Source organism: Neofelis nebulosa, chromosome 8, assembly GCF_028018385.1.
Source record: "Neofelis nebulosa isolate mNeoNeb1 chromosome 8, mNeoNeb1.pri, whole genome shotgun sequence".
Classification (NCBI taxonomy): Eukaryota; Metazoa; Chordata; class Mammalia; order Carnivora; family Felidae; genus Neofelis; species Neofelis nebulosa.
Genome location: NC_080789.1, coordinates 121,385,010 through 121,409,197, shown reverse-complemented (window position 1 = coordinate 121,409,197; position 24,188 = coordinate 121,385,010). Strand labels below are relative to the sequence as shown.

The 24,188-nt window shown below is 39.2% G+C and overlaps 1 protein-coding gene across 3 annotated transcripts in view; it reads right to left on the bottom strand.

Annotated features, from left to right (window-relative positions):
• C8H10orf67 (chromosome 8 C10orf67 homolog) overlaps positions 1-24,188 on the bottom strand; it is a 169,198-nt gene that overhangs the window by 9,007 nt on the left and 136,003 nt on the right. For all 3 annotated transcript variants that reach the window (XM_058681694.1, XM_058681693.1, XM_058681696.1), the window contains 2 exons: positions 16,239-16,319; positions 16,092-16,152 (listed from right to left, as the gene is read on the bottom strand). In XM_058681694.1, the coding sequence (XP_058537677.1) occupies positions 16,092-16,152; positions 16,239-16,319 (142 nt within the window). The remainder of the gene's footprint in view (positions 1-16,091; positions 16,153-16,238; positions 16,320-24,188) is intronic.

The following is a 24,188-nucleotide window of genomic DNA, read 5'->3' as shown; positions in this document are numbered from 1 at the left end:
GTAGCTTTGCGGTGCAGCATATGGGCAAGAGTCATTCAGTATCACAAACATATACAATTTATTATGCTTGTATGGGCACGACCAAAAGGCCTTTTTATTTTAAGGACAAAGTGGCAATGAAAAATTTTACTTAAAGAGTCACCAGTAACGTGAAGCGCGATTTTGTCATTTGTACCTCGAGCTTCTATCTTTGCGTTTGTAGGAGTTGTTTTTAAAGTATAATATTTAAATAGAAGAAGAAGGAGATGCATATATCCAAATTATATGGTGACAGCCATTGGGAATACAACAGCATTTATCCTGAATTTAGCCGGTGTATGAAGAGCAAGCAGTTTATTACTTTATTATCTGATGCTACCTGTATACCATACTGTTGGAAAAGTTACCATAAATGTTGCACCGAGATGCCACCAATAATAGCTTGCACTGCCCAGTTTACGACAAAATGCAAAGGAGGCTGGTAAATAATATGTCAACTTCCTGATGTCTTTTTAAAATGTTAATTAGTAAAATCAGAGGACGAAATTGAAAAATAATTTAGGGACCGTCACCCGAGAAAACAGTGGATTTATTAAATTTTCCCCAATTTAATTACTGTTCTTGAAAGCTGGAGTCACTTTTTAAAGTGTTAACCCACTCAAGACTGCCGGGAGTGTTTACTGATCAAGGTAAGGTTTCTAATGTTTCCATAAGGATGTTGTACGGAAACTTTTTTTTTTTTTTTCCTTTTTCGTTTAGGCTGCTCATGTAGTCACCAGCAGAGTACTAACGAAAAAATATGAAAGGCATGCAAATGAACTAAGGGAATGACTGTATCAAACCATCAAAGAGATAGTTACCATATTCAGCTTTCAATGTCTTATCAAATAAATTCTCTGGTCATTCATGTCCATGAAAGAGTTCAAGTTCACCCAACATTTCTCAATTAGATTAGATGGGTAATCTCAGTTCAGCTCTTCTGGAGAGTAATAAACCACATTGGTCACAGTTGACCACTGCTAGTATGTGTTTCATAAAGGACTGGATGTCCATTGGAAAGCTAATCAGTGCACCGTCACTTGTAAAATTCCCTCCTGCATTTGGAAGTGATAATCTGTATCTAATTTTTAAAGAAAAATTTACTCTCCTTTCACTCTGCGGAGGCCAATTTCTTTTCTGGACCTGAATAGAGATCATTGGTGAAACAGTACCAAATAGCTTTGGTATGTGTATAACAAAAACCCACCTCTTTGTAGAACATAACAAATTATGCAATGTTCACAGATGCGCTTCCCATTGTGCCTTTTGTGAGAAAATGAAGGCCCAACTCTGTTCCCCACCCCCCTCTTTATGAAAGACTAGGCTGCCAACGCAATCTGTCCTAATCCTAGAGAAAAACAAATATACTTCATATGGAAGCTTTAGATCGTTATTTTTAAAGCGATTTTCATTGGGACTTCTGGTCTATGTAATTTGCACAAGTATGAATTTGAGGTTACAAACAGCTATGTATTCCTATCAACAGGCGAACAGCTTGGGGCCTCAGGATTAAACTGTGCCTTTTTCTCTCGCTCACCTCTGAAGTTTGGGTATTTAGTGGAAATGCTGTTTTCACACAATTTCATGCTTAAATTTATCGGTTACCAAGGAAATTCAGTAATTTTTCAGTGATTATTTTTGAAACAGACACACTATAAACATTTTATATTTTGTTTCTCTATTTTGGCTTTTGATTATCCTCCCCCCACCCCAGCATTATTGGGCTATAATTGACATACAGCCCTGTGTAAGTTTCACATGTACAGCACAAGGACCTGACTTAACGTATATTGTGAAATGAGTCCCACAGTAAATTTAGCTAACGGCTGTCATCGCATACAGATACTTTGAAAAAGAAGAGAAACAAAACGTTTTTCTCCTCGTGATGAGAACTTTTAAGATCTACATACATTCCCCAGTGGTTATCTCACAACTGGAGTTTGTGTCTTTTGACCACTTTCCTCCAATTCCCCCTCCCTATTTGGGGGGAGGAGGCCATAAGTAGGTCCTTCTGAGTAACGAGGTGGCAATTTCTGCAGAAATGGGGAAGTGGAGAGGCCTTCTCAGGCCCACCCCACCTCACTGCACCACCTTAAATCCTGGTATTACTGTTATTGAGTGGACTAGTCAGATGGTTAAACGTCTGACTCTTGATCCCGGCTCAGGTCATGATCTCACAGTTCGTGGGCTTGAGCCCCACATAGGGCTCTGTGCTGATGGTGCGGAGCCTGCTTGGGATTCTGTCTCTCCTTCTCTCTGCCCCTCCCCACTTGTACACACGCGCGTGCTCTCTCTCTCTCTCAAAATAAATAAGTAAACTTTAAGAAAAAGAATATAAATTCCAAGCACTAAGAAGACCCCGCATCCTCAGAGCCTAACTTACAGTAGGTGATCATAACACCTGTCCAATGGATGAACGAGTGGAGTAACAAAGAGAAGGTGAAACCCAGTAAAGGTAAGTAGGGTGGCTCCCTTGGCATCCATGGCCTTTGCAGCTCCTCCAACATAGAATCTGGCCTTGGTCATCAGACTGGCTTTGCCCAATGGGCCAGGAGCAAAGGCGGTGCCACCAGAGACTTGAACGGTCCCTGTGCATTGGAGCTTGTTTTCTTTTGCTGCTTTTAAGAACCCTGAGCGCATCTGATCACAGGACTCAGTTTGCCTGCTCAGTGATAAGAAATACAAGATCCAGTCACCCTGTCACCCCAGCAGATGGCCAGCTAACCACAGAAGACGAGTGAGTGCAGCAAGACCAGGCACAAGACCTGCCACCTAGGTGAAGGCACGTATAAAGGCACAGAAGCATGGAATAGCATGGAATAGCAGGGAACAGTAAGTCATTTGTTACGCCTAGATTAGAGAGCCCATGTAGGGGAAAGGGAGCTCTTATGAAAGGTCTTACATGCTAAACTGAAAAACTTGATTTTATCCTGAAAGCCATCGATTTTTATTGACGGATTAAGCAGGGGCAAACAAAGTGTGTAACAGCGACCTCAAAATTAAAATCTTTAGTGACTCCAACACTTAATACTCAGAGCACCGGCAGAGTTGAGTAACCAGGAGAGACAGAGAAGGGAGCTCCGGGAAGTAGGAGGAGAATTAGAACAGGTTGGTGACTTGGAAGTCAAAAGGAGAGCATCTTAAGAATTAAGGGAGGCTCATTAGTAACACGCTGGCGTGCAGTCAAGTGAGAGAACTGGAAACCAGTTTCGCATCTGAAGGCTTCCGATGACCTAGGTAAGAGCTGTGTCTGTGAGATGCAAAGCCAGAAGGCAAGTAGAGTAACCTGGAGAAGGGGAAGGAAGGAGAGAAAGCAGGCTCTGAATGCTCTCCGGAGGGCTAACATTTAAGGTAGGAGGACCAGAGGCACTTGCATGAAGAGGAAGGGAAGGAATGAGTAAGAAAAGGAGGCATGGACATGTTTATAGCAAGAGGGCACAGGGACCTCGGTGATACCCTTTAGTCTGAGGACAAGTAGGGACTTTGTGCGTTAGCAACCTAAGTTGATAACAGTAGAAGCCTCAGTGGAATGAACTTCAGATTCAGTTTTATTACACATTTGTTGATCACTCACTGACTGCCAGGAAAGTGACAGGCAAATTTATACACAATTTATACGCAAGGCTTATCACATTTGATTCCTTAATGCTAGAATGTGTTTTGCAGCTTGGAAGAAGTAAGTTTCTAATCAATCAAGGGGAAATGTCTCCTTTATGGTGAAAATTAATGGCAGAACATGTAACGCAAAGTAGAAACATAAAGTCACTGAACTCATTTGGGACAGTGGCTGTCCATCTAGTTAATGTGGACGTCATGGAAGTTATTCAATTGCCTTAAGTATTAGCTTCCTAAGGCTGCTGGAACCAAGTAACATAAAGTGGATGGCTTAAAGATATTAATTCCCTCACATGAGTTCTGCAGGCTGAAAGTCCAAAATCGTGGTGTTGGTGAGACCATGCTCCCTCTCTGACTCAGGAGAATCTTCCCTTCTTCTCCCTAAATTCTGGTGGCAGCCATCCTCCTCTGATGTTCTTTGGATTCCAGCTACATCACTCCATTCTCTGTTTCTGTCACCACAAGGCATTCTCCCTGTGTGTCTGTGTCAAAATTTCCCTCTTCTTAGGACACAAGTCATAATGAATTAATGACCTAATGACCTCATCTTAACTTGATTACATCCGCAAAGACCCCATTTTACAAGTAAGGTCACGTGCACAGGAATTGTGGGTGAGGGTTTCAACATCTTTTGGGAGCAGAGGACCTAGTTCAACCCATAATGCATTCTTGTCTGGAAAAGGTAAACTCATTGCCTATTTCATAGGCAGAATACCAGCAAAAATGACTTTTACTAAGATGCAACAGAGAGTTTTTAAGGGTTTCACTAGAAAACATAAAGAAATAGAAGGCATCCAAACTGATAAGCAAGAACTAAAATTCTCACTAATTACAGATGATTTGATACTATACATAGAAAACTCTAAAGACTCCACCAAAGACACTACTAGAACTGATAAATGAATTCAGTAAAGTTTCAGGAGACAAAATCAATGTACAGACACCTGCTGCATTTCTATAACTAATAATGAAGCAGCAGAAAGTGAATTTAAGAAAACTATCCCATTTACAATTGCACCAACAATAGTAATACACCTAAGAACAAACTGAACCAGAGAAGTGAAAGACCAGTACTCCGAAAACTGTAAAACACTGATAAAAGACATTCAAGGCAACACAAAGAAATGGAAACACATTCCACTAATATGGGACCACGAAAGACCTCAAAGCAATCTTGAGAAAAAAACTGGAAGTATTACGATTCCAGATTTCAAGTTATATTACAAAGTGACAGTAATCAAAACAGTATGGTACTGGCATAAAAATAGACACAGATCAATGGGATAGAACAGAAAACTCAGGAAACCCACAACTATATAGTCAATTAATCTTTGACAAAGCAAGAAAGAATATTCAATGGGAAAAAAGCAGTCTCTTCAGCAAATAGTATTGGGAAAACTGGACAACCACATGCGAAAGAATGAAACCGGACCATGCTTTCTTTCATCATTCACAAAAAGAAACTCAAAATGGATTAAAGACCTAAATGTGAGACCTGAAGCCATAAAAATCCCAGAAGAGAGCACAGGCAGCAATTTCTCTGACATTGGCCATAGTGACACTTTTCTAGATATGTTTCCAGAGGCAAGGGAAACAAAAGCAAAAATAAACTATTAGGACAACATCAAAATAAGTCTCCGCCCAGCAAAAGAAATAATCAACAAAACTTAAAGGCAAACTACGGAATGGGAGAAGATATTTGCAAATGACATATCCGATAAAGGGTTAGTATCCAAAATATATAAAGAACTGATACAACTCAACATCTAAAAAATAACCCAATTAAAAAATGGGCAGAAGACATGAACAGACATTTCTCCAAAGAAGACCAACGGATGGCCAACAGACGCATGAAAAGATGCTCAACCTCACTGATCATCAGGGAAATACAAATCAAAACTACAATGAGATATCACCTTACACCTGTCAGACTGGCTGAAATCAACAACACAGGAAACAACAGGTCAGGCAAAGATGTGAAGAAAGGGGAACGCTCTTGCACTGTTGGTGGGAATGCAAACTGGTGCAGCCACTGTGGAAAACAGTGTGGAGGTTCCTCAAAAATTTAAAAATAGAACTACAGTAATTGCACTACTGGGTATTTGCCTCCAAAATACAAAAACACTAATTCAAAGGGATACATGCAACCTTATGTTTACTGCAGCATTATTTGCAATAGTCAAACAGTCTACTGGCTGATGAATAAAGAAGATGTGATATCACATCTTCTTTATCTATTCATCTCTCTCTCTCTATATATATACATACATGTATGTATATATACACACATGTATATATGTGTATACATACATGTATGCATATATTTTCATACATGTATATATACACATATATGTATTATATGTGTTATATGTATTATATTATTATATATTATATTATATGTATTATATGTGTTATATTATTATATATTATATATTGTATATACATATATATACATACATACATGTATGTATATATATACGTGTGTGTGTGTGTGTGTGTATACACACACACACACACAGTGGAATACTACTCAGCCATAAAAAGAATGAAATTGAAACCTTGCCATTTGCAATAACATGGATGGAGCTAGAGAGTATAAAGCTAAGTGAAATAAGTCAGTCAGAGAAAAACAAATATCATATGATTTCACTCATATGTGGAATTTTTTCTTGTCTTTTTTTAAAATGTAAGCTCCACGCCCAACGTGGGGCCTGAACTCATGACCCTGAGTTAGAGTCGCATGCTATATACCTCCTGAACCAGTCAGGCGCCCCTCATATATGGAATTTAAGAAATAAACCAGGGGCACATGAGTGGTTCACTTGGTTAAGTATCTGAGTCTTGATTTCCACTCAGGTCATGAGCTCATGGTTGGTGAGTTCGAGCCCCACGTTGGGCTTTGTGCTGACAGCTCAGAGCCTGGAGCCTGCTTCAGTTCCTGTGTCTCCTTCTCTCTCTTTGCCCCTCCCTGCCCCCCCCCCCCTTCAAGAATAAATAAACATTAAAAAAAATTTAAAAAGGTTATTCTTTTTAAATAGATTTACAAATATAATATATATAATATATATTTATATATTTCTTTTATATTCATAAATATCTTAATGCACACTTTTGGTGTATGAGACAATGATAATTGTGGCCATAAATTTACAAGACAAAATGTTCTTAGAACAGCATAAGGTAAAGCTGAAAGGTCTTTGGTTCAGAAACACAAAGAATACTGGTTTGAATACTTAGGACTTTTTTTGGTGAGGGGAGAAGGAAGTACAATGGTTTGTAGTGAGTCTATGATCTAGTATACCCTATGCTCCATGATAAATAAAATTTCAAATGAGAGACCAGAAAGACATAATGTGCAAGATAAGATAAACATTTCTCTGGTAAAGACATGTAAAGCAATGAACCGGGTTGTTATGGATCGAATTGTGTCTCCCTGAAAGATGGTGAAGTCCTAGTACCTGTGAGTGTGAACGTAATTGGAAATAAGGTCATGTAGACGATCAAGTTAAAATGAGGTCTTCGGGGTGGGCCCTAATGCAATATGTCTGTGTCTTTATGAAAAGGAGAAATTTGGACACAGATACAGACACACCCAGAGGGGAGGCACTGTGAAGACATAGGGGAAATGCCATTGACAAGCCAAGGAACACTCGAGGTTACCGGAAGCTCAGAGAGAGGCATGGAACAGGTTCTCCCTTGCCTCCCTCACAGCTGTCAGAGGACACGCCCCTGCTAACACCTTGATTTCAAACTTCTATCATCCAGAACTGTGAGACAATAACATTTGGGTAGTTTAAATCACCCAGTTTGCTCTACTTTGTTACAGCAGCCCTAGGAAATTGACACAGGGGCTGAAACCACAGGCCTTTGGGCTCTGGCTGCAGGATTTCATGACAGCCGGGAATAGAGCTCCCTTTTTTTTTTTTTTTTTTTAAGCTTATTCATTTATTTTGAGAGAGAGAGAGAGAGAGAGAGGGAGAAAACATGAGCAGGGGAGGGTAGAGAGAGAGAGAATCCCAAGCAGGTTCTGCACTGTCAGTATGGAGCCCAATGTGGGCTCAAAAGCACGAACTGTGAGATCACGGCCTGAGCGGAAATCAAGAGTTAGATGCTTAACCGACTGAGCCACTCAGACGCCCCAGAGCTCCTGTATGGTCAAAAAGGCTAAATGTGCTCCATGCTGGGTAAAAGAAGAAATTCACTTCTCAAAGGCAGTAGCTTGAATGAAAGGATACTGTGGGAGGAAAAAAAAACCCCAGAAAAATAGTTTCTAATCTGGGGCTATGGCTTTATAGAAAGCTCTGGGCCTAGGGAGGCTCAAAGGCAAAAACTACTTCACACAGAGGAACTGAACCAAGCCACCTGATGGCTTGGAGGCTTCAAGACCCTAATGTCACAGTGGCACAGGCAACCCCCAAACTTAGAAGAACTGGTTTTGGACTAGGAGTGAGACTAGCATAGTGGAAGCAGGCACAGAGCTGTATTCAGGTGGGGAGAGAAAGAAAGGAAAAGAAAATTAAAGAAAAGAAAAGAGAAGAGAAGAAAAGAAAAGAGAAGAGAAGAGAAGAGAAGAGAAAAACAAAAGAAAAGAGAGAAAGACAGAGGGAGGGAGGAAGGAGGAAGGAAATGAGCCTGAAAACCAAAGTTCCAAAATAAACAAAAGAATAGAATGCTTGTAAAGACAATAGCAAGATAAGCTGTGAGAACATGAATTCACTCCAGATAAATTTTAGTTGATAACATAGTCCGACAAAAACTTTGAAATATGTGTATCACAGAAATAATTGATAGTGTCCGTTAAAAAAATTATGATACAAAATAGGCCAGAACAAAATACACAAAAACATATAAATATACATAAATATATACATGAAAAGAAAAGAAATAGAGCTTGTAATTTTTTTGACATTGACCATGGCAACATTTTTCTAGATATGTCTCCTGAGGCAAGGGAAACAAAAGCAAAAATAAACTATTGGGACTACCCCAAAATAAAACGCAACAGTGAAGGAAACCAACGAAAACAAAGGCAACCTACTGCATGGGAGAAGATATTTGCAAATGATACATCTGACCAGGGGTTCGTATCCAAAATACAAAGAGAACTTACACAATTCAATGCCAAAAAAACCCAAATAATCTGATCAAAAATTGGCAGAGGACCTGAGTACACATTTTTCCATAGAAGGCATATATATGGCCAACTGGCACATGAAAATATGTTCAACATCACTAATCATCAGGGAAATGCAAGTCAAAACAGCAGTGAGACACATGTGAGTGGCTAAAATCAAAATGACTAGAAATAACAAGTGTGGGTGAAGATGTGGAGAAAAAGAAACCTTGTGCACGGTTAGTGGAAATTGTTGGGGAAGCCGCTGTGGAAAACAGTATGGAGGTTCCTCAAAATATTAAAAATAGAAATACCATATGATCCAGTAATCCCACTCCTGGGTATTTACCAAAGAAAATAAAAACACTAATTCAAAAAGATGTATGCACCCCTATGTTTACTGCAACATTATTTATAATAGCCAAGATATGGAAGCAACCCACGTGTCCATTGATAGGTATGGTAAGTGGGTAAGGAAGATGTTATTTATATAAATATACACATACATATTTTTAATGTTTTTATTTATTTTTTAAGAGAGAGAGAACAAGTGGGGGAGGGGCAGAGAGAGGGGGACCGAGGACCTGAAGCGGGCTCCGCACTGACAGGCCGACAACAGCGAGCCCGAGGCGGGGCTCGAGCTCACAAACCGTGAGATCGTGACCTGTGCTGAAGTCAGACGCTCAATTGACTGAGCCACCCGGGCACCCATACCATATATACACATATATACACCATATATTTACATATACATATACTATACATATACATATACATATACATATACATATACATATACGGTATACATAATGAATATATATATGCCATATATTTACATATAGATATACACATATGGTATATATAATGAATATATATATGTATATGTATATGTTTATGTATGTATATATATGGTATATATAATGAAATATCACTCGGCCATCAAAAAAGATGAGATCTTGACATTTGTGCCGACATGGATGGACCTAGAGGGCATTATGCTGAGTGAAATAAGGCAGACAGAGAAAGACAAAATGATTTCACTTACATGTGGAGTCTGAAAACCAAAATAAAGGAAAAAAATGAAATAAAAGCAGAATCAGACCTATAAATACAGAGAACAGACTGATGGCTGCCAGAGGCAAAGGAGGTGGGGAAATGGGCAGAATGGGTGAAGGGGAGTGGGGAGGTCCAGGCTTCCAGTTATGGAAAAAATAAGTCACAGAGATAGAAAGTACAGCATAGAGAATATAATTAATTCTTGTAATATATTGCAATATATTGCAATAGTGACACTTCAAAATTTGTCCTATTAAGAGAGAAACAAGAGAAGGGTGTCCCTGACTTCTCTGTTCAGCATCATAGTGACAATCCTAGCCAGTGCAATAAGAAAAAGAAAAAATAGGGGCGCCTGGGTGGCTCAGTCGGTGAAGCGTCTGAGTCTTGGTTTCTGCTCAGGTCATGATCTCAGGGTTCATGAGTTCGAGCTCCATGTAGGGCTCTGTGCTGACAGTTTGGAGCCTGCTTGGGATTCGTGCTCTCTGCCCCTCTCCTTCCCCCACTCGCGCTCACTCTCTCTCTCTCTCAAAATAAATAAACATTTAAAAAAGTTAAAAATATAAAAATAAAAAAGGAAAGAAAAAATAATCGCTATATGAAGATCGGAAGACACAAGTTTTTAAAATTATAGATGTGATTGTCTAAACAGACACGCTAAGAGACTTTCAGACAAGCTATTGGAATCAACAGAGTTCAGTTTCCTCAGTTTCCAAACTTGGGGTCCCTCCAGTTGAAAGTAATACTCATACGATATCTATTGCACCCCAAGATATCATTTCAAGCCCACTTAAGGGTGTACTTGACATGCCCACAAATTTGCATGAATCTATACACAATATCTTGTAACATTTTGTCATTTCTGTAACAGAACCACTCCTAAATTTAAAAATTAATCCCCACTGTCTCTGCACTAATTAAACCCTTTCTCAATACTTCGTTACCACCACAGAGGCTTATATGGTTTATAAGGCCTCGTAACTAACAGGCAGGCAGCTAAGGTGTGGGATAAAATAATGTTCACGAGATCCAGGGAGGCTGCTGAATTCCAACTCGTGGTCCAACGAGTGACTAAGTGCGCACCAGAAAGCGTTCTTGTCTCACACTTTACACTTTGGAGAGCTCTACCTATCAGTTTGGGGCACAATTACAAATGTGTGTAATGGCATTTGTTAAATGAAACATTGCCCACATATACTTAAAAGCATCACCAGACCAAGTTAATACAAGACAGTCCTGATGCCAAATTAATAAAGTACTTTCAGAATATGTATTAGTCTTCACCCTCTTTTCTACTCCATTCCAACTCAAAGTTTTATGATCTTACAAATTCAAAGTAACTTGCCGGCTTACTCATTTCAAAGATTAACACTGTGTTTTCAAAGGATGGATTACCTTTCATTTTCCTTTTTCACATTTTTCAATCCCCCTCTAACCCATGGACAGAGCCTCAGGAACACAGACAGCCTCTGATTTTTGTGATTAGTTCTCTAACCCAACTGGTCATCTTGACTCTTTTCTATGCTACTGAGAATTCATGGTATTTGGGAAGATGTTTTAAGAGACAAACCGCTGATCGTCCAGGCTTTAATTATCATCTAATCTCCTAAATCCCAGACCTTGAGTAGAACATATCTCTAGAATATAGGTATGAAGAGCAAGCAAGATTCCTAAGGAAAGGTTGTTGAGAATCAGCCCAAATCTTAAAGGTAAGGATCACATATATAACTTGGAAATAGACCATTTGAATAATAGGTAATTGGTGACAATAGGAAAATAGTAGAGAAGTTTCATGGCAGTGACATCATTAACATTTACAGACCCCTTAACATATTATGTTTAGTAAATCAGCTTAGTCCTGGCATTAACTCATATTGATGGACTAATTCCTTCTTCTAACATTTTTTAATAGCCACAATGGCTATCAATTACACGGTAAATGATGTTATATATTGTTTATGCATATATGTAGTGTATGTAGTAATATTACAAAATATGCATTTGAACATGAATTTGAAAACCTTACTAAATTATATTAATTATAGTTACACTCTAGAAGCGATATATAAAATAATGCTAACATTATGTCTGAAATTTCTTTTGCTTTTCATTTTTTTATGTAAGTTCCAACTTCTTACTTGTGATTTGTAAAGTTATTTTTGTGTTTACAACAAAAACAAGAGTCACTGAACTCCACTCTCAATGAACATGTATCTTTACAAGTTGGTGGAAAATACATTTAGAAAAAAAATACTTTTGGAGTCCAGAGCTTCAAAGGGTGAAAAGAAATATTTTTGAATTATTTCAAATATATTACAATTGTTCCACTATTCTTTAAAAGCCTTTAAAATCACCTCTTCAATATGTCTTCCTTGAAAATCTCAGAGAATGAACAAAACAATGTAATCTAGGTTTAAATTTGGGTGTCTCCTGTGTTTCAGATATTTATGTTTGAGCTTTCTCTTGCTGACAAGCCACTTAAAGGGTCAGTGTTACTTTGAGGTTTTATCTATGAGATTCGTGTCTTTGGGGCTCATTAAGAACATTTCCAAAGATTACAATGTCAATAGCACCTAATTACTGGGCTGTGAGAAAGGTCTTCTTGAGTACATAAAATCTGTGGCAGTCCACAGTATACAATGGGCAGTTCAGATCCCAAATTTTATCACCGCTAAGTAGCAAACAAATTAATAATGTTACCTGGGCTCTCTTGGGATAATTACTACTGCGTAAAAACTGCTTTGAAATTTTGCAGATAGTATCATACCTCATTTTTTATTCTCTTATATTGACAAAAATGTATTTCTCTCTCTCTCTCTCTGTTTTTTTAGCGATCTCTTTTTCTATGTCGCATGAATGATTCTCTTTCGTTCTCTTTAGAATTTTTTGGATTAAAACTTGCCACAACACAAAAAGTTATTTTCAAGCTGCTTAGAAGAGATGTGTCCCCTGATATAACATCGTTTTAAACTATACTTTATGTTTAATGTCACCGTTTTCAAAATGCCTACTGTGTACTTTGATACGAAGGGTCAATTTTATTCTTATGCTCCCGGCTGGTAGAAAGGTAATTACTGAAGAATTAGAGGAGAGACTAGTTCTTTTAAATCACCAGAGTAGCCTCGTGCTGAGGACATTATGACTCGTGTGATGGGCTAAAAGGTAGGTTCGCGGACTTTACTTGGGGAACTTGGGGATAATTTGGTCAATAGCTCAGGAGGAAAGGTAAGGAGAGGGGTTCGCTAGGCACATAGCATGTATCTCGTGTAATCCTCATTGCAAAGCCATGAGGTGGGGTCTCCATCCCATGGTACAGAGCAGAGGGAATTGAGATGATGTCAGTAAGCGAGCGGTTGGAGCTGGGATGTGAACTGAAGTCTGTTGGCCTCCATGGCTTCTCTCTAACGTCCCTCATTTCCCCGTTGGGAGTGGTTGAGAACGGGGCTCATGTCACGCATACGTCTTGGGGTCAGTCAATATAATTGGATGGTGACAAGCCAGGGCTCTGGGGCCACACTGTCTGGGTTTGAATCCAGCTGTGTCACCTGTTGTGGTAAACTCTGGTAGCCTACTAAAACTCTCTGTATCCCACTGTCTCCTCTGTAGACGGGGGGAAAGCAAGAATGCCAACCTCCTAGGGCTTTGTGAGGACTAGAGCTAAAACGTGAAAGGCATTTACAACAGCGCCTACTTCCACTAAATGTTAGCCATACACAAGTATTAAAAGTACCTTGTGGTGCGAAAGTACGATCTAATAACCTCTCGGGTTCTCTGATGGAACACTGAGGATGCTGTTAACGTGGAGGCTAAGTATTCAGTAAGTATTTAGAATATTAATATTTGATTTGCATGTTCTAAAAAACGGAACTCGATACAACACTGACTTTAAAGAGTTTGATTTGGGCGTCTGTCACCAGACAGGTTACAGTAATCCCCCATGCTATAGAAAATCATAATGTAACTAAACAGCTCTTTAATAATGTATTTGTGAATTTGTGCTCGAAAATACTAGAAATGTACTAAACTATTTCCTGGGGGCCAGAAGGGAGTAACCTGTGTGCTAGTGAGATTCATTTACTCTCTGAATTAGCAAATTTATAATTCAGTTTTCCTCCTGGCATTCATTTATTCATTTCCATTCATTAAAAATAGAAAATGTATTTCTATGTGCACCTGGGTGGCTCAGTCGGTTAAGCGTCCGATTTCGGCTCGAGTCATGATCTTGAGGTTCACGAGTTTCAGCCCCGCATAGGGCTCTGTGCTGACAGCTCAGAGCCCGGAGCCTGCCTCGGATTCTGTGTCTCCCTCTCCACCCCTCCCCTTGCTCGCACTCTGTCTCTGTCTTTGTATCTCTCTCAAAAACAAACATTAACCAAAAATTTAGAAAAAAAAAAAAAGAATATGTATTTCTAGTAAATTTTGGATTAACTGGAATCCACTTAACAAGAGACTTTTATTAACTGGATTATCTCCCCACGCTATCTTCAAAGGGAACAACGCGGCATGTCAAAGTTGTATCAGAGATTGAGTAGAAAGCAATTTCGGGGGTTTTGTCCAGAGATGTTTGGTGTGAACACGGTCACATACATCTCCAGTGCAATGCAGATAAACGTTCAGAATGATGGGAGAGCTTTGTGGAGTACTGCAAGATTATGGATCATAAAAAAGCATTTACATTTGATTTTATTTAGTAAAACAAAAGACCAGGTTAATGAAGGGTGGAAATAACCCTGCATTTTCAGGGCTGAGGAAAGGGAGTGACAGCATTTGTTTTGGCCGGAGCTACCGTGTATTCTAGGTGGCCATCAAGGTTAATTTGTGCTACTTTGAATGGACCTTTGAAAAATGGAAAATCAACTTTGGATGCAAAAACGTCAACTGGATTTCTGGGGAATGGAATGTTGCTGCTAATTAAACTCTCTAATTAAAATGTCAGGCAACCCATAGGTTCCAAATTCGACAATCTAGATTTTTAGAATAAATCCTGAGAGCCTCTCTTACCCTAATACATTCTGATGTTTCAGAAGTAACTTGCTGTGTGGGTTAGAATTTCCAACAACTCAACAGGTCCGATCTTATTTAATCTAAACTTATTTAACTTCAGATGCCTTTATAAAGGTTGCCACTCTGGGGCGCCTGGGGGGCTCAGTCGGTTAAGCGTCCAACTTTGGCTCAGGTCACGATGTCACGGTTTGTGAGTTGGAGCCCCATGTCGGGCTCTGTGCTGACAGCTCAGAGCCTGGAGCCCACTTAAGATTCTGTGTCTCCCTCTCTCTCTGCCCCTCCTCCATCTGTGTGCATGCACAGGCATGTGCTCTCTCTTTCTCTCTCTCTCTCTCTCTCTCTCTGAAAGAAAGAAAGAAAGAAAGAAAGAAAGAAAGAAAGAAAAGATTGCCATTTTCCAAGCTAGCAGCTGCATGCTATAAAGTCTGGTGTTCTTATAATGTAAATGGCAGCCCAGGAAGCAGACAGCCCTATGATTGTTGGAAGATTTCTCTGTACCCAGGGTAGGCACATCTAGAACAGACACTACCTACAATATAAGCACTATAGAAAAAGCCTCTCTGTTGCATGGAAACCCAGAAGAAAGGTTCCCCTCTGCTAAAGCACAATGTAGGTTTCAAAAAGCAGATTTTAAAATTAGGGCCCAGGATTTAAAACCTCTTATCCCACACTTCTCCCTTGCATAAATATTCATTATAGAAGTCTACTTTTAACCATTCCCAGACAGAAAAACAGAAATTACTGACACCCTTTGGTTATCATCAGCAAACTAACAGAATTCAAACGAATAATGTCACATTTTGTTCGCCTAACTTGTTTGTTAGAGAATAGGAAGCATGGTTATTTCCTAAAGACCTCCAGAAGCCTATGGACAAAACATACTTCTGGTTCCAAAAGAATTCAGTTTGAAGCCCCGTCAGGACCCATGGGACATAAAGTATGCTAGAAATAGTCATACTTTTCTTCTGGTTCTTAAAATGGACAAATGGGAATTCAACACGAGCTTCAGGCTTGCGATAGTTTAATAAAATAGAAAAGGATCTCAACTGAGACCACTTCCAGTTTTGAAGTGTGATTAAATTCATTTTCAGTTAGCAGGGATTGATATTCAGAAATGCATATTAGCATTCTTTTATTCAGCATATCCAAGTATTCGTTTCATAAACTGGCGGAAGAAAGCATCCACCCAGAATTCCAAACGCCTCGCGATAACAACGAGAAGGAAATCTCAATCTAGACTAAGTGCCCGTTCTGCGTGTGAACTGTTGTTTCCAACAATGATACTTACCTTTTGGTGACGGGGGAAAACATGTCTGATCACTGACTACATCCGTGTCCTTGTTGTCTAGCTGCAGGTAAACGAAAAGGTTTCATTACTGAGGGTGGATAATAGCAACTGATTAAATGTTTAACAGAGAAAAAATAATCTACCTACCACAGGTGTATGATCGCTTGAAGAGGAAGTACGGTCTGTTATCAGGTTCATTTTAGACTCCACAAATAAAGGTTTTAATTTCTGAAAGGCACAGAAGGTATGTTTTGTGTTTTCAAGAGGAAAGGATCATCAAGTCAAACGATGTACAACGTTCTTCGACCCTTAATTAACTAAGATCTGAAAACTAAGGTCCTGATTTATTTGTTTAAATATGGCTGGGGAAATCCTCTCCTTGATACCCATGGAATAGACAGACCCCCTCCCTTATTTGGACTACCTTGAGAGAAGATTCAAGAAAAATGGTTTCTTCAATGTCTTTTCTTTTTTTTTTATTTTTTTTTTTAAATTTTTTTTTTTCAACGCTTTTTATTTATTTTTGGTACAGAGAGAGACAGAGCATGAATGGGGGAGGGGCAGAGAGAGAGGGACACACAGAATCGGAAACAGGCTCCAGGCTCCGAGCCATCAGCCCAGAGCCTGACGCGGGGCTCGAACTCACGGACCGCGAGATCGTGACCTGGCTGAAGTCGGACGCTTAACCGACTGCGCCACCCAGGCGCCCCTCTTCAATGTCTTTTCTGACTCTTCTTCCTTTTCTTTCATTTTCCTTTTTTGAGTACAGTTGACACACGATGTTACATTAGTTTCAGGTGTATAATTTCATGATTTAACAAGTTTACACGTTATGTTATGCTGCGCTCACAGGTCTCGCTACCCTCTGTCTCCTGATTCCGCCTCCTTTTGATGATCTCCACCCCATTTGGGGCTTAGAATTTGTAACTGGCCAGGTGTCACAAGCTTGTCCTCGGCACCTCCTAGTTCTGGCAAGCTATGGCAGTGGTAATCCTGATTCCCCGGAGCTGAATGGTGAAAAACCAAAAGTAGCTCTTCCAGGAGTTCAGGAGCAGCAGCAAACAAGCAGAATTGTCACCAGCATCATATGTCGCAAAGTACATTACGACATTAAACATGTACAGGTGAAAAAAGGACCAAAGGAACATTACACGTGTTTATCGAAAAAAAGAGGTCTGAGATCCATGGATGTATACTGCGGATTTATGTGAAAGTTTCCCTATTCCAAGCTTCTATCTTGGTGATTTGTGTGCACGTATACGTGTCTGCACACAGGTGTGTTTGTATGTATTTTTCTATTCCCCAGAACCCACTCCCACTCTTTGCTACTACCCCAAGGAAACACTTTAAATATTTTATGTGTGTGTTTTATTTGGATACGTTCTTGCAAAAACATGTAATTTCACGCGTGCCTTTTAATTTGCAAGTGGTCTATGTGATATCCTATTTTGTTGATTCTAAGGCATAGTTTCCTGGTATTTTAACATCCCTAAATTTGGATGTATCTTGCAATGGATGGAGTGTCACAGTATAATTGGCGGCACTTTTCTCTTTTGGAGATTTAGAAAGTTTTGAAACGATGTTAAGCACATCTTAGATTCAAAGCGAAGGGGTGCCTGGGTAGGTGGCTTAGTCGGTTGAGAGTCTGACTTTGGCTCGGGTCATGCTTTTGTGGTTCGTGAGTTCAAGTGCTGTGTCAGTCTCTAAGCTGACAGCTCAGAGCCTGGAACCTGCTTTGGATTCTGTGTCTCCCTCTCTCTCTCTCTCTCTCTCTCTCTGCTCCTCCCCTGCTTGTGCTCTGTCTCTGTCTCTCAAAATAAATAAACATTAAAAATTAATTTAAAAAATGACGCACAGTATACCTTGTGTGTTCCTTCTCCTGCTAAGTACTAAGTAGTTTGAATAAGTACTATGCTTTTAAGATCCGCTTAGTCTGCTACATATGCCTAAAATCTAGTACTGCACAGTACCTAGTACTACCTAGTACTGCAGACATGTATCTACCTCATTTCGCCCCTCTTCTCACTACGGCAGTTCACGCCACACCATTGTCTGTCACCAGCACACTTCATGGCTCCCTGACCTGCTTCTTCCCCCCCCCCCCCCCCCCCCCCGCCCCGAGCTCTCCAGAACTGCCCGAGTTGCTCCTTTAAAATGTTAAGTGAAGGGCGCCTGGGTGGGGTTCAGTCAGTGAAGCATCCAACTCTTGATTTCAACTCAGGTCATGATCTTGCAGTTTGTGAGACTGAGCCCTGTGTCAGGCTCTACAAGGCAGGACAGCACAGAGCCTGCTTGGGATTCTCTCTCTTCCTCTCTCTCTCTCTCTGCACCCCCCTTCTCTCTCTCTCTCTCTCTCTCTCTCTCTAGCTCTCTCTCTCAAAACAAATAAATAAACATTAAAAAAAACGACTCTTGTCAATGACAACAGTGACCTTCGTAAAATGTTAAGTAAAATTGTCTTATTCCTCTGCTCAAAACTCTGAAAGGCTCCCAATTTTACTCCAAGTTAAAAAAAAAAAGTCAAAAACCTATTATTCCTTTGACGACATTTATTATATTTTCTCTCTTGCTCACTCTGCTCCAGTCACACCAGATACTTTGTTGTTTTTCGAGCATGCCGGGCACACTTCCATTATTAGAGCCTTCCAAATGGTCCTTTCCATGTCTAGAAAATTCTTCTCCTAGTTCCTTCCCTCAGTACCTTCAAGTCTTTCATGAAAATGGTAAAAGAAGCCAGTATCAACTGTATGACTGCTGGGAATTTAAGTTTTAAGGTACTCCATAGTCTCGTATCTTTAAGTGCAAGTGTAGGAGAAAATGTAACCTCTATGGTAGGGCTGAAAATGGTAAAAATTCTGCTAAAATTGGGGTCAGAAATAGGTGCTGCGCACACCAACCTGCCTTCCAGCCGTAAATGTGAAGGACAGATTTAAGCAGTACACAAAAGAACACAGTTGATAATATCGGGTTTCACCACATCTCACCCTGTCAAGGATGAGAAAGGGGTAAATAAAACAGGGACCATGAAAACACTGTAGAATCAGTTCAACAGTATACTGAAATCAGAAGAAGTGTATAATTTTAAAAAGATCTATGAAGAGATCTAGATGAAAACTTCATTAAGCTTTTTGGGCCCACCAGTAGAGTACAAGAGTAAATGGTCTCTAGGAAACATAGGCAGGAGTCTGTGGAAAAGAATCAGGTAAGATAAAATGCAAAGGGATTATGGATGTGACATGGAAAGATTACTGGTGATTAAAATATAAGAGCAGCATTTAAATCCAAATGAGATTTCCGCTTCTTATATTCTTAAATGTAGCCATTAGCTGGTGAAACACACACACACACACACACACACACACACACACACGAATGTTCGTATCTCAGACTAAGGGAAGTTGGACACCCAAGGTTTCCATCCCGGAGCTACCATTCACCTTGAAGGCATTCGTCAGACTTACTGAATGAATGCAAGAGTTGTCAAAGGTTCCTATGACTCTGGAGCCCAAGGTCCACCTAAGATGAGTAGTGACAAGTGTCCACTCCACGATAAATCTGGGACCACAAGGCTAGAACCACAGTTAGGGTTAAATACAACTTCAAGTAAGGTTCTCCCAAGCAGTTTGCAAGGAAAATTTGAAGGAAATAAAAAATGTCTCCTGAAAACTCCTAACCTAGCCCATGTTGTTTGTAAGCTGAATTCACGCCTGTGGTCTGAAACACCATAAGCTGAAAGCATTTGATTTAATGTAATAATATGGTGATGGTGTTCATGGTGATTGAGAGAATCACATTAAAATCTTTTTTTTTTAACGTTTATTATTTATTTTTGAGACAGAGAGAGACAGAGCATGAACGGGGGAGGGTCAGAGAGAGAGGGAGACACAGAATCTGAAACGGGCTCCAGGCTCTGAGCTGTCAGCCCAGAGCCCGACGCGGGGCTCGAACTCACAGACTGTGAGATCATGACCTGAGCCCAAGTCGGACGCTCAACCGACTGAGCCACCCAGGGGCCGGTCACATTAAAATCTTTAATGTAAGAATTCCTCTTCAGCCCAGGCTTCATTTTTTTTTTTTTTTGTAAATAAGTCTCCAAAGAAACTGAACAGCTCATCATCAAAAATCTTTACATATATCATAAGTGGCTGCCAGAAGAAATGAAAGAGTAGAACTAGACCCTCTAAATCTTCAGACCTAGGAATTTTCAGTCATAAAATATAAAATCAATGCATATGATATATTTCAAGAAATAAAAACAAGAAGCTTGATGATGAATGGTAAACATATTTGAAAGACAAACCAAACAAAATTTATTTGTGCATTTCTTAAAAATGATAAATATAGTAAGTGAAATTAAAATTCAGAAGAAAATTAAAAAAAATATATACATATGTGAAAAAATACTTAATACATTGAAAGACAGAATGGAATATACTATTTAGAATGCAGCTCAAAGACAAAGTTGGGTCAAATATTAAAGAAAAAATATGGAATATAGAGCTTAGAAGGACAGGGTATAGCATATATTTAATCAGAGTTTCAAAAAAGTGAGTAGAGTTAAGGCAAAATATAAATAGTAACTGAAAACTTTTCAGAACTAATGAAAGAAACAAAGCTCCACTTCCAAGAAGCACAATGAATCTCAAACCGAATCAACAAACGAAATCTACAACTAGACCCCTCATGGTAAAACTGCAGAACATTAAAGAAAAAGAGAACTTAAAAGCAGAAAAAGACAAAAAACAGATTAACATTAAGGAAACCACAGTTAAAAAGAGCAAAATTCCCGGGGCACCTGGGAAGCTCATTTGGTTAAGCATCTAACTTCAGCTCAGGTCACGATCTCGTGGTTCGTGAGTTCAAGCCCCACATTGGGCTCTCTACTGTCAGCATATCCTGCTTCATATCCTCTGTCCCCTTCTCTCTCTGCCCCTCCCCTGCTCGTTCTCTCTCTCTCTTAAAAAAAAAAAAAAGAGCAAAATTCCCTACTAACAATGAAATCTAGGAGAGAGTAGAATGATATACTCCATGTCCAAAGAGAAAGTATCATCAACCTAAAATCTTATACCTAGCAGAAATATCTTCCAATAACAGGGGCAAAAATAGACATTTTCTATGAAGTGAAAACTGAGAGCGTTAGCCAGGAGCAGATATCCACTAAAGAAAATTCTAAATGAGGGACGCCTGGGTGGGTGGCTCACTCGGTTAAGCATCTGACTTTCGGTCAGGTCATGATCTCGTGGTTCATGAGTTCAAGCCCCACATTGGGGTCTGTGCTGACAGCTCAGAACCTAGAGTCTGCTTTGGATTCTGTGTCTCCCACACCCTCTGCCCCTCCCCCACTCACATGCTGTCTTTCTCTCTCTTTCAAAAATAAACAAACATTAAAAAAATTTTTTTAAAGAAAATCCTAATGAGTGTACTTCATACATAAGGAAAGAGGTCCCAGATGAAAGGTCTGAGATGCAAGAAGGAATTGTGAATAAAGAAAGTGGTAAATACATAAGTAAACTCAAATAAATACTGACCAATTAAGGCTATAATAATAATATGTTATGGGGATACAGGAAACCAGATAGAACTAAAATATATGACATAATAGCATAATAAACTGACAGTGGTGGTGATTTCAATTTAATTGCTTAAAGAAGTCCTGGGGCGCCTGGGTGGCTCAGTCAGTTAAGCGTCCAACTTCAGCTCAGGTCATGAACTCAGGTTCATGGGTTCGAGCCCCACTTCAGGCTCTGTGCTGACAGCTCGAAGCCTGGAGCCTTCTTCCGATTCTGTGTCTCCCTCTCTCTCTGCCCCTCCCCTGCTTGCATTCTGTCTGTCTCTCTTCCAAAAATAAATAAAGATTAAAAAAAATTAAAAAACAAAAGTCTTACTATTCAGGATGATGGTAAAGATACAGAGATTTGGATTTTTCTGATAGAGTTTAGAACTTCCCACATGACACATGAGAAAAAAATTAACCAATTCATAAGAATGTGAGAAGGAAGGGCTCCTGGGTGGCTCATTTGGTTAAGCATCTGACTCTTGATTTCAGGCCAGGTCATGAATTCATGGTTTTGTGGGCTCGAGCCCCACATAAGGCTGGCAGCATGGAGCCTGCTTGTGATTCTCTCTCTCTACTTCTCTCTCTGCCCCATTCATGCTGTCTCTGTCTTTCTCAAAACAAATAAATAAACTTTAAAAAAGAAAAAAAAATGCTTAAAAATAGAACTACTCTACCACCCAGCAATAGCACTACTAGGAATTTATCCAAAGGATACAGGAATTCTGGTTCATAGGGGCACATGTACCCCAATGTTTATAGCAGTGCTTTCAACAATAGCCAAATCAGGGAAAGAGCCCAAATGTTCATCAACTGATGAATGGAAGATGTGGTTTATATATACAATGGAAAACTATGTGACGGTGAGAAAGCATGAAATCATGCCATTTGCAACAACGTGGATGGAACTGGCGGGTATTATGCTAAGTGAAATAAATCAGTCAGAGAAAGACAGATATCATATGTTTTCACTCATATGTGGAACTTGAGAAACTTAATAGAAGATCATGGGGGAAAGAAAGGGGGAAAAATAGTTACAGAGAGGGAGGGAGGCAAACCATAAGAGACTCTTAAACACAGAGACCAAACTAAAAGTTGATAGGGGGTGGAGGAGAGGGGAAAAATGGATGATGGGCATTTAAGAGGGCACTTGTTGGGATGGGCACTGGGTGTTGAATATAAGCGATGAATCATGGGAATCTACCCCCCAAAACCAAGAGTACACTGAACACAATGTATGTTAACCAAGTTGACAATAAATTATATTTTTAAATGTCTTAATATTAATTAATAAAAAATAAAATGTGTATTCCTTAAAAAAAAGAAAAAAATGCAAGGAGAAAAACATAGACAAGAAGGTCAGATGAAAAACACAAAATAAGATAGAAATAAATCCAAATGTATCAATGATTACAATAAATTTAAATGGACTAAATGCTCCAGTTAAAAGACAAAGATTATCAACCCAGATTAAGAACAAATTCTAACATTAGTTATATGCTGCTTAAAAGAGTTACAACCAAAGCATAAGCATATAAAAGGCTGAAAGTGATAGGATAGAAAAAGACACCATGAAAATAATGACCTACAGAAAGTTAGGCAACTGTAGTAATATAAAGCCAAAACAGACGTCAAGGCAAAAACCATCTCTAGAGATAAAGAGGTCACAAAATAATGGTAAAATGCTCAATTTACCAGGAGGATATAATGTTTCTAAAGTAGTAAGCATCTAATGACACAGTTTCAAATTATATAAAGCAAAACTTGATACAAATTACATGAATAAATCTGCAACTCATCGATTAGAAGAGAGTAGCATAAAAATACAAGATACGTAACATTAAATTAAAAAACAATTTTGTAGGGGTGCCTGGGTGGCTCAGTCAGTTGAGTATCCGACTCCCTTTTTGGCTCAGGTCATGATCCCAGAGTCATGGAATCAAGCCCTGCATTGGGCTCTGCATTAAGCGTGGAGCCTGCTTAAGATTCTCTCTCTCTCTCTCTCTCTCTCTCTCTCTCTCTCTCTCTCTGTCTCTCTCTCTCTCTCTCTCTCCCTTTCTCTCCCCCCCCCCCCCCGTGTCCTTCTATCGAATCATGCTCTCTTTCAAGGAAAAGAAAAAACTTCTGTGGAGAAAATTATAAAACTACCAAACTGAAGCTTAGACAAAAGAAATAACGTTTATAAATTAGAAGATTCAGTACCATAAAGATGTCAATTGTATCCAAATCGATCTAGATTTAATGCACTTCTAATCAAAATCCCAATTGAATTTTTGTTTTGTTTCTTCTGGTTTTTTTTCTGTGAATATTAACAATCTGATTCTAAACTTTATATGGAGATGCAAAGATCAACACCAAGGTAGGGGTATTTCCCTTACTAGAAAAAGACTTAATAATAAAGGTAGAAATATTAAATTAGTTTCATATTAATGCAAGAATAGACAAATAGAACAGTAGAACAGAATAGAGAGACAGAAACAGACTCTAACATATATGAGCCTATATATATATATATATATACATATATATAGCAGCCTATATAT